Source organism: Cervus elaphus, chromosome 17, assembly GCF_910594005.1.
Source record: "Cervus elaphus chromosome 17, mCerEla1.1, whole genome shotgun sequence".
NCBI lineage: Eukaryota > Metazoa > Chordata > Mammalia > Artiodactyla > Cervidae > Cervus > Cervus elaphus.
In genome coordinates this window covers 57,256,973-57,276,053 of record NC_057831.1, presented here as the reverse complement: position 1 = coordinate 57,276,053, position 19,081 = coordinate 57,256,973, and the positions used below count along the sequence as shown (strand labels likewise).

Genomic DNA, 19,081 nt, shown 5'->3' with positions numbered 1-19,081 from the left:
GTTTATTTCTGGACTTTCTATTTTATGCTTTTGGTCTATATGTTTATCCTTGTAACAGTACTACACTGTTTTGATAAATTTTGATATAAGAAAGTCCTTCAACTTTGCTATTTTTCACAATTGTTTTGTCTCTTTTCGGTCCCTTGAAATTTTATAGGAATTTTAAAATTGGCTTTTCCATTTCTGCAAAAAAGGCTGTTAGATTTTTGACAGGGATTGCATTGGATCTATAGACTAATTTGTGGAGTTTTGCCATCTTAAGTCTTCCAATTTATGAACATGTCTTTCCACTTACTTAGGTCTTCATTTCAGCCATGTTTTGTACTTTTCAGTGTACAAGCCTTACACCTCCTTTGCTAACTTTATTCCCAAGTGGTGTACACTTTTGGCCAGTATATAGAAATCAGCTAACATTTGTGTGTTGACCTTGTAACATTAATGATAGCTCTCATAGTTATGCGTGTCTGTGTTTTCTTTAGGAGTTTTAATATATAGGATCAAAACAGCTGCAAATGGAGTTTTACTTCTTCCTAATTGCGATTCCTTTTCTTTCTTTCTTGCCTAATTGCTTTGGCTAGAACTTCTTGTACAATGTTGACTAGGTATGGTGGGAGTGGACCTTTTCCCGATGTTGGAGGAAAACCTTTTAATCTTTTATCATTTATTGTGTGGTTAACTGTGGGTTTTTCATGAATGTTTTTTAACAGGTTGAGGAAATTTCATTCTCTTCCAAGTTTGCTGAGTGCTTTTATCATTAAAGGGTATTGATTTCTGTCAAATGCTTTTTCTTATCAACTGAGATGCTAATCTTTTTTTTTTTAAATAATGAAGAGCTTTATTTTCATGTCAGTTTTAGTTTCTTCTAGCTGAGTTCTCTTCGTTCTATTAAGTGGTAAATTACATTGATGGATTGATTTTTGTATTTGAACCACCCCTATATTTTTGCAATAAATTCTTAGTTTGTCATGGTATAAAATCCGCTTTTGCCTGGCTTAGGTATCAAAGTAATGCTGGTCTTCTAAACTTGTGAAGTCTACCAAATTCTGGTTCTGAAGTTTCTTTGTTGTTGTTTTGATGATTGAGTCAATTCTTAACTTGTTAGATCTGTTTAGACTTATTTCTTCTTAGTTTTAGTGATTTGTGTATTTCCAGAAATTCATCTATTTCATGTGTGTTATCTATTTTGTTGGCCATAAAACATTTTTTAAAAAATATATATTTATTTGGCTGTGCCGAGTCTTAGTTGTGAAATGCAAGATCTTTGATCTTCATTGCAGCATTCAGGATCTTGAGTTGTGGTAGGTGGGATCCAGGACCCCAACCAGGGACTGAAGCTGGGCCCCCTGTACTGGGAGTGTGGAGTCCTAGCCCCTGGACCAACGGAGAAGTCCCATAAAGTGTGTTTTTGATTTGTTTATGATTGAGCCATCCAAAATACTATGAAATTTATCTAATATTCATAAAACTTGGAAGTATGCTTACTTAACGTTTACTTTTCTAAAGCAAAATGTATATAAAATTCCATGAGTTTTATTTAAATAAAATATCCCTCCAATATTAAGGAACCAAAATTTTCTGGTAAGAGTATAACTGATAAATTTTACTTCTAAAGCATTAACATTCTTTTAAATTAAAATAAATGATTTATTTAAAATAAAGTTTTTTAAAATTAAATGATTTCTCACATGAAATGAAACTTCTTTTCTACCTAGAAACAGGAGTGGTAACAGAATGGACTCCTGAGCCAGACTTCCTACACCTGAATCCCTACTCTGCCACTAACTTGCTATATATAATCTTGGGGTTAAACTCTCCATGCCCAGTTTCCTCATCTGAGTAAGGAGAATAATAAAAGGGGAAAAATTAAGTACATTAACGCATGCAAAAAACTTGGCTCCTAATTCATAAGTATTCAATAGTTCACAGATATCCTTATCTTTCTTAAGGTTGTCATTAATTGGGGCTAAAATAAAGAGCAGCTGGATGAGATGCTCACTGGGATAACAGAGAAGCTAACAGTAAAAGTTAAGACAGCAGTCTTGGATGATGCATACAAAGAATGGCCATATTTTCCTCTAGATTTACAAGACCCCAGTCTAAGAGAAGAATAAATGTTTCGGCAAGTGCTCTGTCACTAGAAAAGAAACTGGTTTTCTTCATTTGTATCCAGAAGAGCAGGTCCTATTGACTACAAAACTCCATTAAGAAAGGCCCTCCAGTGGGACAGAAAATCAAAGGAACCGTTCTAATGAATCCCATAAAGGAAAGGAAGATCCTCAGGGACAAGAATCAGGTCCTTTACTTTATGGTGAGTCTGACTCCACTGCAGGCACAGGGAACGAGAGTGAACGATGAATGGAGATGAGAATCAGAAGGATAAGTACTTTCCTTTCAAATCCAGGCCTAAGCCTCCACATGAAGGGATGATGTACTAACACATTTCTGCTTTTGAAATTTTTGTTTTGTTTCTTATATCTTTTTCCTCTTCTCTCTCTTACCCAAAATACATACTCTACAGCTGATCCCTCCTTGTGAGGAAAATATCTGAATTCATATACACACTACAATGAATATATGAAATAATAATATATTTGTCATGATCACTGCTATTTTCTTAGTACCCACGCCAGTAGAATGCCCATGGAATTTTCTTTGAGAACAGAAGTCTTAAGTTTGTTGACTTCAAAGGTAGAAAAATTTCATGAGTATTCAAAATCAGCTCAAAAAAAAAAAAAAGAAAAGCTCAATTTTTAAAGGAAGCAACTAAAATAAAGGCTACACTGATACAGAATGTAAAGACACATTAACCACAATATGAACTTTTAAAAGGTGAGAATTTAGTTTATACTCTTTTTATATTAAGATATAAGTTAATGACTTATACCCTAAAGAATTTACCATAAAATAATACTGCCCAGTGCACTTGTGCAAATAATAAATAATTCACTGAGAGTATTAACATTCACATGTGTAATTAAGAGTTTACAAATGTACAAAAGTTGGGGTAATAAACACTTTAAACTCATTTTCCAAACATTCAGTAAGCCCATCCCCCCCAAACTGTTTGACTACAAAGACGCACAGAGGATTACTAATTCTGGCAAAAGATCAGAAACAAGGCAGGAGAGGCACATACAGACTTGAGAACATAAGAATATCCAAACAGTTCTTCGATATAAAAAGACAAAATCAAAGCATTTTTAATAATATAAAAGAAAACAAATTCATATAATTAAATACTACTTAGGTAAAAGAACATTAGAGGGTAGATAGCATTTATTTTCTCCACAAAATTTGCATATCTTGAATTTAATGTAAAACACCTTGTTTCATTCCAAAGGAAGAATATCATAATATGGAGTTCTTGATGAATCTAGATGGAATGAATATTTAAATAGACCCCAAAGATCAAAACAAGCTTTTATTTGGTCATTGTTCTAACTCTTTAATGTTCATTAAATTGATTCACTTAGAAATTTTAGAAATAAAAGTCCACAACCAAAGCACAGAAAATTCAGCTATTCCTGAAAAGAACTAAATGCATAGTCTTTAGTATATCGTTAAAATAGTGGTCGTGGTTAAGCAAACAAATGAATAAAAATTACTACAACTCATGTATGATAAAGTTACAAAGCAATACATTAGAAGTTTTATCAGATGTATTTGCACTATAATAAAAGAAATACGGATAATAGTATCAGTAAAATGTGCTTGATTATTAAAAGAAATGAAATTCCCAATTAACCCTGGGTTGTGTTAGGAGCAGTGCACATTGTCATCATATTTTATATATCAGGAACATACATTCACAATCCACCAGATGCAGTTCTGATTTCCTAAGAAGTGAAAGTTTTTAATCCTGGTTTTTCTGCTCTTTCCTCCCGTGTTTTAACATCTTCATTTAGAGATCAGGCACTTTGTGCCCAGGAATGTGGCGTTGCAAATTTACTAAAAACGTTATCCATTGATAGTAGAATAATTATACTAAATTCATAAAGGAAGAGGATATCTTCATTTAGAAAAACAAGCGCTGTTATAGTTTCACAGTCACAACGCAAGCTCCAGCTCTTCCGAGGCACAGTGGGGCAACCTAAAAAAACAAACAAAAAACCAAAAAGACTTGTGTTGGGATTGTGGGTAAAAACGCTGATAATACCACAACAGTCAGTGAAATATTGAAAGTTTGCTCACAGTGATTGGCAAAGAGCTGCTGCCCTAACCCTACTGTCCGAGCTCTTCTGCTGGCCCTTTTCTTAAATGAGCTCTTCCTTCCTGATGCCAAAGCTTCAAGGACTAAATCGTTTTGTGTATATAACATAATAATGTAGCATTCACTTCTCTTTAAAGATGACTTTTAAAGATAGATCAGAAACTGTTCTACGTGAAACACTATTTTGGCCAAAATGATGTACAACATGGATGCGAGGCAAGGCTGAACACTTACAGTAGCTTTGTGACTAATGGAGAAAATACCAAGGATTAGCCAGAGTGGCCGTGACTTTGCTGTCTCAGAGAGTGCACAAAATACACTGCATCCCTGGGATCTGCTTATTCTGGAGGAACCACTAACTTCACAGTTATTGATGACCTTCTCAGCATGGCTGAAAAGTCTAAACTCATTCTACTACTTGTTAGCAGACTGAATAAATAATACATATCACCTACCCAATTTCTTGGGAGTGGAAACAAACCTGGTGAATAAACTCTACAACAGTGAGAACAGTGAGACAGAAATATGAGACACTTGGGAGAAAAGATAATCTTATGAATAAGGAACAATTCTTAAATATTTCACTTATGGTCTTTTTTTTTTTTTTCCAGAAGTATTCTAGACACTGGGGTAACTCATAGTGGAGATAAGTGTGGACAAGAATAGTTTTAAAAGGAAGACTACTTTGAGCCCAGTAAGAATCTATGCATTTGAGCTTAGAGAATTAAAACATTAAGCATTTGGGAAGGGTTTTGTTTTGTACCTATGCATGTACGGATATGTCGTAAAGTGTTTTTGTCAGATGGTGGTGGGGGTTAGTCTCTTAGTCATGTCTCTTTGCAACGTCATGGACTGTAGCCTGCCAGGTTCCTCTGTCTTTAGGATTATCCCGGGAGTAACAGTTGAGTGGGTTGCTATTACCTTCTCCAGGAGATCTTCCCGATCTAGGGATGGAACCCAGGTTTCCTGCTTGGCAGGCAGATTTTTTTACCACTGTGCCACCTGTACATGATATCAAAATGACCTTCTAGTCATTTTGACTCTCCTCTCCTGACCAATTAAGAATACACCTGACTTCAATGTGAGTGAATTCATGGTTGTTCTCCACCTGAATCAGTTGTTTTGATCACTGTTACATCTTTTTGACCAAATAACCTATTTTAAAACCATATTTACTTACAGTATTCTAGAAGTAACCTCCAAGTCATTTAAATCAAAGTATCTGTAGTTAGTAGTTTTTCTCAAAACACTCAAGACACTGTCTCTACCCTGTGAGTAGTTGATGTTGTCATGATAACCAGCTAGAAAGTTTAGCTTTGAGAATTTACTAAACGCAATGTGGTCAACTCCTGTTTTGGGTCAATGCTGGTAGTGGGGTGAGTGGTGGCTTAAGAGTTCATAATCATATTTCATTTCCTATACAAATAAATGTCCTCCTGTCCATTTGTAGGACCATCGAATGGAAAACATTTATTTCTCAGATACTATGGTTATAAGTTCATATTTAGGAGCTTTAAAATCACTTATATGTGGAATCTAAATAATGCAACAACTAGTGAATATAACAACAACAAAAAAAACCGGACTCATGGATCTAGAGAACTAGTGATTACCGCTGGGGACAGAGGAGGGGCAAAACAGAGGTAGAGAATTAAGAGTTACAAACAACTACATATAAAATGGGGCTTCCCAGATGGCACAGTGGTAAAGATTCTGCCTGCCAATGCAGAAGACCCAAGAGAAGTGGGTTTGATTGATCCCTGGGTGGGATCCCCTGGAGGAGGAAATGGCAACTCACTCCAGTGTTTCTGCCTGGAAAATTCCATGGACAGAGGAATCTGGCGGGTTACAATCCATTGGGTAACAGAGTCAGACACGACTGAGCACACTCATGTATAAAATCAGCCATAAAGATCATTGTACAGCACAGGGGATACAGTCAGTATTTTATAGTATGGATAAGTGGAGTATAATCCTTAAATTGTGAATCACTATATTATACACTTGTAACTTATATAATATTGTATATCAATTGTACTTCAATAAAAAAATTTTTTAAAGTAATGGAGATGGCATGTAAACCAAAGGGCTGTATGATCACAGATTATGAATTCTGACAGAGTGACTTAGCATAAAGTATTAATTATCTGTAATAGCAAGTTTGAAATAGATTTCCTTATAACTGGCCTAAGGGCTTAAATGAAATACGTTTCAGGAAAAGAGATTCTTCCATCTCTTCTTGGGTTCCTCAGTTATCATTCACAACTACTCCTGCCATGGTAGGAGGCTGATAGTAGTTTCTAATGAAATCCTGTAGCTCTAACTCAAGTCCTCAAATTATGCCTTCTCCCCTTCACCAAGGGATCTCACTTATTTAAGAAATAAGATCAAGGTCATACAATCTAAGTCTCTTTACCTACCATTCTCTTCACTTGAAAACATTTTCTATCTTTCAATCCTCATATTCTCATCTTCCCCTCCAGTTTTGGAGGATAAAACCTTTCCCCCAGTCTGCGGAAGACAAAAATTTTCCTCCTGCCTTTGCCCTCAATTCTGTTTCCTGTCCTTCTTTTCAGAAAAATGCCTTCAACTTTGCTTTCTCTCAACTCTCCTGTCATCATCTTTAATTGTGAAAAAGATGCTAGGCTCAAATTTTAACTCCACCTGCACTGAGTCAGCTATTTAGACACCTCATCCAGTACAGTGAGGAAATAACAGTACTTACCTCCGAGAGTTGTTGGGAAGATTCTTTACTGTGAAGTGCTTAGAACAGAGCCGGGTACATAAAATGGATTAAGTGTTAGCTTTCTATCATTATCATCATTTTAAAATTGCATGCCCCTCTAGCTTCCACATTTACTTTTAATCTTCTCTTTACTTTTTACACTGTGTGGTGGCTTCTGCTTCTATCACATTCTCAAAGGTCCTGACAACTTCATGAATGACAGATCTTCTTCATTCTTTTATGTTATTGAAATCCTCTCTCCTTTCTTTTAATGCTCTATTTCATTATCTACTAAGATACTCTCTGATCATTCTTTTGCTGTTTTCTCCAGAAGCTGCACCTCTCTATACAAACCTAGTAAGTGTATAAAGAAAAAATTAACAGGACTTGGTAATATCTCTTGAATCCACCTACGTATTCAACACCTCAAACTTATAAATGAAGCAACCTTCTAAATGTCCTTTCACCCAGCCTTCACTTACCCTGCCCCAACCCAATTTACCCTGGCCCCGGCCTCTGACATGTGGATTTTCTATTACTGCATTGCTCTCTTGGTTAAAAGTCTCCTCTGGCTTCTTACTACCAAACTCTTCAGGTTAACTACTACAGACCTCCATCCTGATTCCAACCTTCCTCTCCAAGAATTCCTACTCTTCTCAAACACGGAGTCTTGAGACTCCACTTCCTCAAGATAGCCTGCATATTTCCACTTTAGTGACATTTATTTCATGTTTTCTTACATGATTTCCTTTTTTAATTACATAAAGTCATTAAGGCTTACATTAAATCCCACTTCTTCCTCACTGAAGCCCTCTCAACAACCATTTTCTCTCTTCTCTTTGATTTCCCACACAGCTCACTGCCTGGACCATGCGACACTTCATACCAACTTCACACCAACACTTCACGCTCCACACCGTGGAGCCTTCCTTTTCACGTGCAGATCTCACTGACCCAAGGAATTAAGTTCTGTGACAGCACGGCTTCTCAGAAATTCTGTTATCTTGACAGTACTTACCACTACTCCTTGTATGTAGGTAAAAGTCAAAGTGTTAGTTGCTAAGTCATGTCTGACACTTTGTGACCCCATGGATTGTGGCCCACCAGGCCCCTCTGTCCATGGAATTCTCCAGGCGAGAATACTGGAGTGGGTAGCCATTCGCTTCTCTAGGGGATTTTCCTGACCCAGGGATTGAACCCAGGCCTCCTGCATTGCAGGCAGATTCTTTGCTCTCTGGGAAGGTAAACCTTGGCTCAGTTAAAGATCTAAGTGCCTTTTCTGTACCAGATATTGAATCGTGTGCCAGAGGCAGAAAATTCATGGTTCTGTTCTGGGTGATGATGGAAACAAAGATCTCAAAAGATCATTCTCAGAAGCTCTAGACTCTTTTAGAAATAAAGATGGATTTTTTTTCTGTTAATAAGCTTCCCAAGTCAAGTTTCTTACTTGTTAAAGTAAGACTGCCATCTTTATTAGGTTATAACCAGACATCTGTTATTATTGTTGTTTAGTTGCTAAGTCATGTCCAACTTTTGTGACCCCATGGACTGTAGCCTGCCAGGCTCCTCTGTCCATGGGATTCTCCAAGCAAGAATACTAGAGTGGGCTGCCATGTCCTTCTCTGTTCCCAAATATCAGTTGCTTGAGTATTTAAAAATTATTGCCCATCTATGGGAAAGTGGTTCAATTTTTTTATTTTCCACAATCTCTCCTTTCTTTATTAAAGCCTCCTGTGGTTCTATCTGCTCTACTGATGCTAGAACATCTCATCAATTCTCAGTAAGCAAATGGTGGCAGCAAATAACAGTGATAACAACAACAATAATAACCAATTAATAATTTCCCTGAGTATTAACTCACACTTTAAAGGTAATTTTGAATTTTAACTATACTATAAAATTAAACACTCCCTCTGTTTTGTTATATTTAATTAAGAGATGACTTTATCATGCTTATGCTATGTATTTTGATACTGAACATAATTAGGGTCTGTTTTACCAAAAAAATTGTTTTTAACAAAAATACAGTAAGTGTAATAATGAAACATGAAATGCCATACCTGGGTCCACTCATTTGTCTGGGGATCATAAGCCTCCACTGTATTAAGGTAAGTCTGTCCATCATAACCTCCAACAGCATATAATTTATCACCGAGTAAACAGACCCCCACAGCATCTCTGCTGATGCTCATAGAAGCCACTGCAGTCCACATATCTGTTTTAGGATCATATCTGAAAGGAAATTGTAGAAATGGAGCTGACATTATTCTCACAACACTTTACATAAAATCCTTCTGTCCTTTAATCCTATTTTATGTCTTATTATCTATTACATAAAATACATTTGAACACATTTTAAGAGAAAAAAAATTAGTATTTTCCTGAAAAGTTCTAAATTACAACAGAATTATTTTACAGAGGTGTAACATTTAAACTAGTTCAAAAGAGCTCATGTAAATGTTTAAAACTGCTTTAGGGTTTTAGATTGCCGACTGAAAATCTGAGGAAATCAATACATGAAGCTCTATATAAGATGGGTGCTCTATCTAAGATGACTTACATCCTCAATTGCAGCTTTTTTTTGCTTTTTGTGGTTTTTTTTGGGGGGTGGTGCTGGGATCGAAACCTGTACCCCTCACAATGGAAGCTCGGAGTCCTAACCACTGGACAACCAGGGAATTCCCCTTAATCACTGTTAACTGCTCATTTTTATAGAGTTTCTTATCCCTTTCATGAAGTATGTTAACTAGAACTGCTCCCAAATTGTCTAAGAGCAGATACACCATGCTAAGATGACTTATATTGCTTCCAAATGACTTATATATGCTTCTTGTATTAATGAACAGCTTTTCACTGGGTGCGGTCCTACAGTGGGCCACTAATTTATGGGACAAAGTGTTTAAACACTTCCATGTATCTTTACTGGATTTTAACATGCAGCAAGCAAAGTCTGAATTATTTTCTCCCTGACACAGGTGAAACATAGGTGTTAACTATCTTGCTTTCTCAAAAAAACACCAACTCTGCTTATTGTTTTATAGAAAGCACTCACTGTCATCAACAAACTTTCATTTTTTTATCCTTCTTTTAGTCATTTATAATTTATTAAATAACTCACACACATACACATATTCGTTAACTTTTCATTGCTCTTTAAAACCCGAGATCCTTAACAGGGCTTCAAGACTCTACGCGATCTGCCCGACCTCCCCTACCCCTTTCCTGCCACTTCCATCATTCTGTGTTCTCCGGGGACAGGGGCCACCTTACAGTTTCCTGTACGTTCATACACACTCCTACTGAATCTGCTTCCTGCATCCCTTCAATTCTCCCCATCCCACTGGTCACACAGAAGATGGGGGCCTGAACCACTGTCCAGAGCTTCTGTTGATGTCAGGCTCTGTACCTAGACCAACGTATGAGTTTTGAGGCTTCTGTTGACGTCAGGCTCTGTACCTAGACCCACATATGAGTTTTGAACATGGATAACTTGTTCAAGTTTCAAGTCTTACTAGCCCTTTATTTTCTTTTACTGTTTCATACTACATCATTTTATATCAAAACATTCTGACATTTTATGTCAGAAATGTCCTTCTCCTTTTTGCTCATTTGGCTTCCAGCTCCTAATTCATTCTCTGTAAAATTCATCAGACTCCTTTTCTTATTAGGTACAATGTCCAGTACAAAATAGGTACACAATAAATCTTTGTCATAGGATTCAATTAATGAATTATGTAATCAATTCTAAGGTAACACTGAGGGAAGACTCTGAGGGGGCTGCTGGAGACAGATGAAGAGATGGCCTGAGCAGCCCACCCAGTGTTTACAGAGCTCATAATGAACTGCCTTGTTCGTGGGTGCTCAGCAGGGGCAGGCGAGGGTGGGACAATTTGAGAGAAGAGCGCTGAAACATGTATATTATCATATGTGAAATGGATCGCCAGTCCAGGTTCGATGCATGAGGCAGGGTGCTCGGGGTGCACTGGGATGACCCTGAGGGATGGGATGGGGAGGGAGGGTCAGGATCAGCAACACATGCACACCCATGGCTGATTCATGTGAATGTATGGCAAAACCCACCGCAATGCTGCTGCTGCTGCTGCTAAGTCACTTCAGTCGTGTCTGACTCTGTGCAACCCCACAGACGGCAGCCCACCAGGCTCCCCCGTCCCTGGGATTCTCCAGGCAAGAACACTGGAGTGGGTTGCCATTTCCTTCTCCAATGCGTGAAAGTGAAAAGTGAAAGTGAAGTCACTCAGTCGTGTCTGACTCTTAGCGACCCCATGGACTGCAGCCCACCAGGCTCCTCTATCCATGGGATTTTCCAGGCAGGAGAACCACCACCATATTGTAAAGTAATTAGCCTCCAATTAAAATTTAAAAAAATAAAAACAAACAAAAAAAGTTATTAATCTGTGTGGAAGTTTCAGAGGCTTAGGTTTGTTTATTCATTTCTAGTTTTCTTTCACAGGAAATACCTCTCCACGCAGTCTGACAGCCTGGAAGTCAAGTTGGACGCAGGTGCGTCGTGTCCTCCGATGGCATACAGCAATCCATTCCAGGTAGTGACTCCTACTCCCCCTCTCCTTTTTGACATTTGTGCGCAGAGTGTCCACTTATTAGTATGCGGATCGAAACATTCTACTGACTTGAGACAGGAACTTCCATCACGACCACCAACTGCATAAAGTCTATAAAACGAACAAATTGAATGGTAAATAAGAGACAGTGCTATTATTATGCATAGGACAAAGAAAGAGGTTATTCTTATGGTATTTCATTGAATTCAAGGTGTCATCAGTTATTAAGAAATACTGTCAATCTGTGTGCCATTAAGAAAGAAGATGTGCTACCTATTAAATGGCACATGTATATATCATATATTTGTATATATTACATATCTTCTGTACATACATAAAGAAGAAAGCATAAACTCACATGAGCAAAGACAACTTTTTCACAGCTGCCATCTAACTGACAAGTTACCACTGACTGTAGAATACATCACAATTTTAGAGATGTTAAAGTGTGTCTTAAAACAGATAAAAGATGAATATACCATGACATTTCTTAAATAGTTAAGATAGGATTTGGTGATAAATAAAAGAAACTAACCTTCTCTGAGCAATACCACAGGCGAGGCACTCTACATGTATTAATTTAATCATTACAGTGATCCTATGACAAACTATCTGTATCCTTGTTTCACAGGTAAAGAAACTGGGATTCATGGAGATAAGAAACTTGCCCGTGGTCACACAGTAAGAAGCAGAAGCAGGACAACAGTTACATTAATGAGCAGCTGTACAATCAACAGTCATCTGGGACATATTCGTAATAGTGAAATATGAGAACAGAATTATTGATTCAAATATACTCATCTACTAGACCACGTTTAGGACATTAAAATACCATATGTATATTCATTGGTATGTTAATGTTCTAAATGTTGCCTAGTAAACCAACAGAAATTCATTATCAATCAATACACTGCACTAAGATTATTATTAATTATATTATTACTACTGCACTCATAAAAATATTATTTTAAAAAATAATTTTATTTATCTTTGGCTGTGCGAGGTCTTCACCGGTGTGTGAGCTTTCCTCTAGCTGCAGTGAGCGGGGGTTGCTCGCGTTGTGGAATGAGGACCGCTAGCTGTGGCGGCCGCTCTTGTTGCAGAGGACAGCTCTGGGGCGTGCAGACGTCAGCAGCGGTGGACGGGGGCTCGCAGTCACGGCTCACAGGCCCCGGGGCACAGCCTCAGGAGTTGCGGCACACAGGCTTAGCCGCCTTATGGCATGTGGGATCTTCCCCGCCCAGGGACAGAACCCAAGTCTCCAGCGTTGGCAGGAAGGTGAATTCTTTACCACTGAGCCACAGGGAGGCCCTAATTAAAAATATTTTTACTCTGATCTTAAAATATGTAAAATATTTGGACACATGAATATTTTTTATTAAGCACAAAATCTTCTTGGACTTTCTATTCACCTGGGAAACTCTTTGCAGATTTTTTCTATCAGTTTTTTGTAAAATAATAAATTCAGCTTACTGTATGTACAAAAGCTTACACATTTTGAATGTATGGATGCCTTAGTTAATATTCAGCTATCTTTTAATTCTTAAGAAACAGCATTTGAACTATATCAAATTTCTACCCATTAAAACTCTTAAGTATTTACAATATACATATTTAAAAGACGTATTTCATAATTTTAATTCATAATTTATAATACCTGTGCCACTCAAGTGAAGTGAAGTGTTAGTCACTCAGTAATGTCTGACTCTTTGTGACTCCACAGACTGTAGCCTGCCAGGCTCCTCTGTCCATGGAATTCTCCAGGCAAGAATACTGGAGTGGGTAGCCATTCCCTTCTCCAGGGGATCTTTGTGACCAGGGATCGAACCCAGGTTTCAAACTGGTTCTTAAATAATAAGATAACAAATCTTAAACAGCAGAATATAGTTGCAGCAGTATCTTGTTTTAAACTTAAAATATATTAATAGCATGGAATTTGAAATTTATTTGAAACTTTAACCTGTTAAAATTTTACGTTAAAAACTATTTTTTTGATGTTACTGCCTTAACAGTAAACTGTCCTCATCTTAAACTAATACTTGGTAGAGTAATTATATAAATACAGATCACAGAATGTTAGAAGGGATCAACTACTAGAAAATGTCAATAACTGAAAATACACATACACAAGCACAGTATAATAGGTTTCCAGGTACTGTGTGCTCTTCACAGTGAATTCCTGGGTCTTCTTTGTGAAAAGTGGTATAGTACAGTCATTAGGAGAATGGGCCCTGGAGCAGATTCTCTGGGTTTGAATCCTGGTTCTACCACTTATCACTTAATAGCTGTGACTTTGGATGAGTTATTTAATCTCTATCTGCCTGTACTTCATCATCCATAAAATCTAAATCTAAATCTTTTAATAATCAGTAACAACTCCTACAAATAATTTTAAGTTTCTATATTTTAACCTTTATTCTTTTGTCTTTCTGGAGATGATGATAAAGCATTTTAAATGAGTAAAGTTATATAGCAATCAACTTTTATTTAATAACCATACAGGTCTTCATTTTATGGAAGAAAGGCCTGGAAAAGATACTATATGTTTTAGTCTTTGAGTAACCAAGAGCTATTAGTGGTGGCTCTATCCAAATATGTTTCTTTAGAGCAGACAAGAAACAAGGGAACACTTCTTTCTAAATGCATTCTAGTATTCAGTGGTTTACCAAGATAAGAAAGAAGCGTTAAGTGAGGAAAGGCTTCCCCCACAGCTCACTGGTAAAGACTCCACCTGCCAAAGCAGGAGATCTGGGTTCAGTCCCTGGGTTGGGAAGATCTCCCTGAGAAGGAAATGGCAACCCATTCCAATATTCCTGCCTGGAAAATTCCATGGACAGAGGAGCCTGGTGGTCCACAGACCATGGGGGCTGCAAAGAGTCAGACACGACTGCGTGACTAAAACACACACATATTTAAATAAGGAAAAATCAGTAGAAGAGATGGAAGGAATTATTTAGAGAAATATGAGCGAGACTATATAACTTAAAAAAAAAAACTTTTCAAGTTATATAAACCACCAGATTTTGACTATATTGAATATTTATATAAAATTTACTTAAAATAACTAGAAATTTATAATATCTGTACATTAAAATAAAACCCTAACTTAATGTTGAGGTATTTATATTTAGAACTATTACAAAAAAGAGACTAACAAGTTTGTTTACATCATTCAAAGTATTTCTCTCGTGATTTCTATGTATCTTTAAGTTGGACATGCTACAGCTTGATACATTTAAGTGGAACTTTAAATACATCCTTACTTTCCACTCAGTACAGCCACACCAACTGTGCTCCTGGGGGTGGACATAGTAGCCACAAAGTTCCACTGGCGAGCCTGAGGGTCCCACCTTTCCACTGTATTCAGATAGCTCCAACCATCATGTCCTCCTACTGCATACATAGGACCTTCCAGGACAGCCACGCCTACAAGGAGACAGGAAAGAAGCAAACTGAAAAGTCTTTCATTGACATGTAAGTAAAGTGAACCTTTAAGAAGCAAATTTAACTGAGCAAAAATTTACGATAAAAATTTATGACAAAGATATTGGCTATGAGGAACACAGCTCTTCTTGATAGATAGGTGGGTGGGTAAGGGGGAAAAATAGCACTGTAACCCTGGTCTTAAAAGTTTTAGAGGCAGCATTTTGAGGTCCAACAGGGGAAAGTTATTTACAAAGCATACAATATGCGCAATTTTGCCATATTTAGAACATTTTTCAACAATTTGGATTTGCAATATATTTAAAAACAGCAATTTTATTCTTTTCTTCCTTTAATTCAAATTCATGAGATTTTGCTCTAGTCAGATTTGATACCACAATATATTGGTCTGATTCATCACAAGAGAACCAAGTCAGATTCATATGTTCATTTATTCAACAAACAGCTACTGAGCTTCTACCACGTGCCAGGTACTTGATAGAGCATAATAGATAAGGGCTCTGCCCTGATGGACCTGATATTTTACTTGGGAATAAAGGAAAAGGGTAGAGAGGATCAGGGAGACCTCTGGGATAGAGTGATGTTTGAACAGAAATGTGAATGAAGTTAGGAAACCAGGCTTGAAGGTATCCAGGGGAAGAGAAGGTGAGATAAGAGGATGAGTATATACAAAGGCCCCGAGGCATCTTAGCGTGTCTGTGGAACAAACAGCTGGGAGGCCAGGTGGTGAGTAGGGGAGAGAGTGGTGGATGAGCCGGAGGGTGGACTCAGATCATGCAGTGGTCGGGACAACTACAAGGGCTTTGGATTCTACTCTAAATGACATGGAAAGCCAGTGGAGGGTTTTGGGAAGGGACTTAGCACCAGCAGCAGCAGCAGCATGACATGACCATAGTCAGGTGGGATATAAATACATATCACCTGAAGGCCAAAATACAAATATTGTGATACAAAGACATCTATTTCTGTGAAATCACAGCCAGATGACATAGTCACCGTCCATGCAGGAACCAAATCAACATACCATTCTACTCATTTGTGTCCTACCAGTAATAGCTATAGGAGATTACCTATCTTATCTCCAAATATACATAAAACATAAGACAATTTTATATTTTTACATGTGTGTGTGAGTGTAATTAAATAATTTAAAATTTACTTAAGATTTCTTCTGTAAGTTCAAACATTATTTTAAATAATGTTTAAAACACTTATTATAAGGTAAATTAGTAAGAACAAAGCTGTTCTGAACACAGAAATGGAAATAAAGGCTTGAAGAAGACACTTTGAATTATATGATCATTCTCCTTTGAACTTGCTACAGTTCAATAAACTCTTTCATATGGTACCTAGAACTAATGACAGTATCCCATGCACAATCTCATCTGTATAAGACAGAGCTAGATAATGGCCATTCTCATTCTATGTACTATAAGAAACTACATTAAGTTAGTCAACTACATTGACTTTCTTTTCCCCAAAAGAGGGGAATGTTTGCAGCTGAATCATACTTTTGACCCTGGATTTTATGCTCAACACAAATTTATAAGCCTTGTTCATGCTGCTTTTAAGATACATCTTCCCATTTTGTGTCCATGTAACAGTTGATTTTATGGACTCAAGGTTACTGTTTTAGTTTTGTTTGCTGAAATTCATGTAGTTAATTTTAAGCTCCTCTCTCAATACCTTAGCCCCAACTCTCTGGTTTTATTTCCTTATCTAACTTGAAACTTAAGATCATCTTTCACTGAAAGCTAATTCCAACTAGTGGAATCCCTTGCCCCTTTGATTTTTTGCTGTTCCCATTACCATACCAAGCTTCATGCCTAGATAATTTTCATTGGCATTTTGGGCAATCTCTACTCTGGTGCTCAGTATTAATAAACTGGGTATAGTATAAAGCCATGCTATCTAAACTCAACTATCTCTTCACTATAATTCATTCATCTTTTATGATAACCTATCAGATTCCTTATTGCAACTATTTTAAGCCTTTTCCAAACTGTGATAAATTGACAATATGGTAACAAATTCTCCCTTTCCCAGAAGACATGTCTATTCGCAATGTGATTCTGTAGGTCTTCCCATCAAGAAGTGGAGTCTATTTTTCTACCTTTTGAATCAGGGCTTGCCCATGTGACTTATTTTAGCCAATGGGATATTAGCAAACATGAGGCAAGCAGCAGCTTAAAAAATGCTCGTGCATTGGGACTTACTTTCTCCTGCTGCTTTTGAAACCCTGTGACCGCCACCATGAGAAGAATACTGGGCTAGCCTGAATGACTAGAGGCATGTGGCCCAATTGCCTCTGCTGCCTCGGCTGACAGCCTGTGTACCACTATACACGTGAGTGAGGCCACTCTAGATCAACCGCCAACTAGCCTGCCTGCCTACTCCAGAGACATGAGAAAGCCCAGCGGAAATCTTCTAAGTCAGCCCAGAGCAGAAGAACCGCCCTGCTGATGCACAGATTCATGAGCTAAAGAAATGATTCTTGGTTTAAGCTTCTAAGTTTTGGAGTGGTTTGTTATATAGCAAAATCTGGATGATATACATACATTTCAAGCCCCATCTAATTTTACAATATGTCCACCTCTTCACTCTCAGCAAACAATTCTTTCCATTTCTTTTCTATGAGAAAAGAGAAGTCATCTGATACAAGATCCCTAAATTCTCTTCTGTCCATTTCAGAATGAGTCATCAGTTTCTGAAGATAAAGACAGTGTCTTCCTCATCTTTATATACCCACAGAACAGACAGCATGGCCCACAGTACATGCTAGTCAGTATTTGCTCAGTCAATTACTGAATTACAGAATGAAAAGTCTCTATCATGACATTCTCTGTGCTACCTCAAAAATTTTCTGCATCTTATTCATTTCTGCTTAAAAACCAAGGAATATACATGAAAAAAAATAATGCTAAAGATTTTTAAATAAGCATTTCAATTAGGTAACACTAAATGTCAACATAGAACACACACGTCCAATGGTGGCTTGTCAGTCCATCGTGCGACACCATAATTCTTAAATATTCATGTTTTCACTTGTGCTGGCTACACATACACATGCTTGTTTTCTCTGCTTCTGCTTCTCAGATAACAGGGAGCATGAGGGGATGCTGGCGACTGCTGCTGGCTCAGCAGCTGGGACACTGATCTTCTGCCAGGTAAAGACAGGGAAAATGCCGTACAGGCCTATACATGAAAGTATGAACAAAGCTGCAGTTATCTCACCAAGGCCATGCCTATGTGTAGACATAGGAGGCATCACACTCCAAGTTTTTGTTTTAGGGTTGTAGCATTCTACAGTATTCAAAGTCTTCAGTCCATCTCTTCCTCCAACCACGTACAGTTTCTCATCTAACACCGCGACGCCGAACTGCAGCCTCCGCCCGTTCATATTTGCTACAGGGGTCCACATGTTTGTACGAAGGTCATACTTTTCGATGCTTGTTGCTCCTTAATAGTAACAGAAAGAAGTTATGCAAATAAAAAGCTCACCATCATTGAGTATTTTATGAACTTAGACATATAAAAGTATGGGATTAGCACTGACAATAATACTTCTAATATGTTCCAATAAGCACCTGCATAATCGCAACCTTGCTTGTATCCCGGCCCTCATCGCCTACTCTCTAGTGCATGCACCAGACTCTGGTACTAGAAGGTCAAGGGAGAAAGGACTGTCTGTCAAAGAGGGCTGAGAAGCAACAGCCAGAAGGGAAGAAAGCAGGGTAGTTTAGCACGATAGAAATCAAAGTAAAAAAGGGCACAGCTGCCGAGAGGATCAACTAGATGAAGACTAAAATGTATGACTGAATTTAGCTACATGGAGGTCATTCATGACTTTAGGGACAGTCCTTTGTTTGAGCAGTTGAGATAGGACTGGGAGGTGAGGAAATGGAGACGATGGGCATCAATCATTCCTCTAAGAAGTCTGGCTACAAAAAGGTGGAGAGAGATAAGAATTATTTGGTGGGTTGAGGGAAGTTTTGTTTTGTTTTTAAAAGTGGATAAACCTGAGTCCATGGGAAGGATCTAGCTGTGGGGAAGGAAGCTGAAAATACAGGAGACGAAGGGCTCCTATTTAACAGCGCGAGTTCCTGAGAAGGCAAGAAAGGG

The 19,081-nt window shown here is 37.7% G+C and overlaps 1 protein-coding gene across 5 annotated transcripts in view; it reads right to left on the bottom strand.

The window, feature by feature from the left end:
- Positions 1 to 2,955: 2,955 nt before the first annotated feature.
- KLHL5 (kelch like family member 5) overlaps positions 2,956 to 19,081 on the bottom strand; it is an 82,780-nt gene continuing 66,654 nt past the window's right edge. For all 5 annotated transcript variants that reach the window (XM_043870993.1, XM_043870991.1, XM_043870989.1 and 2 more), the window contains 5 exons: positions 18,194 to 18,418; positions 14,779 to 14,941; positions 11,414 to 11,626; positions 8,996 to 9,167; positions 2,956 to 4,090 (listed from right to left, as the gene is read on the bottom strand). In XM_043870993.1, the coding sequence (XP_043726928.1) occupies positions 4,034 to 4,090; positions 8,996 to 9,167; positions 11,414 to 11,626; positions 14,779 to 14,941; positions 18,194 to 18,418 (830 nt within the window). In that variant the 3' untranslated portion in view covers positions 2,956 to 4,033. The remainder of the gene's footprint in view (positions 4,091 to 8,995; positions 9,168 to 11,413; positions 11,627 to 14,778; positions 14,942 to 18,193; positions 18,419 to 19,081) is intronic.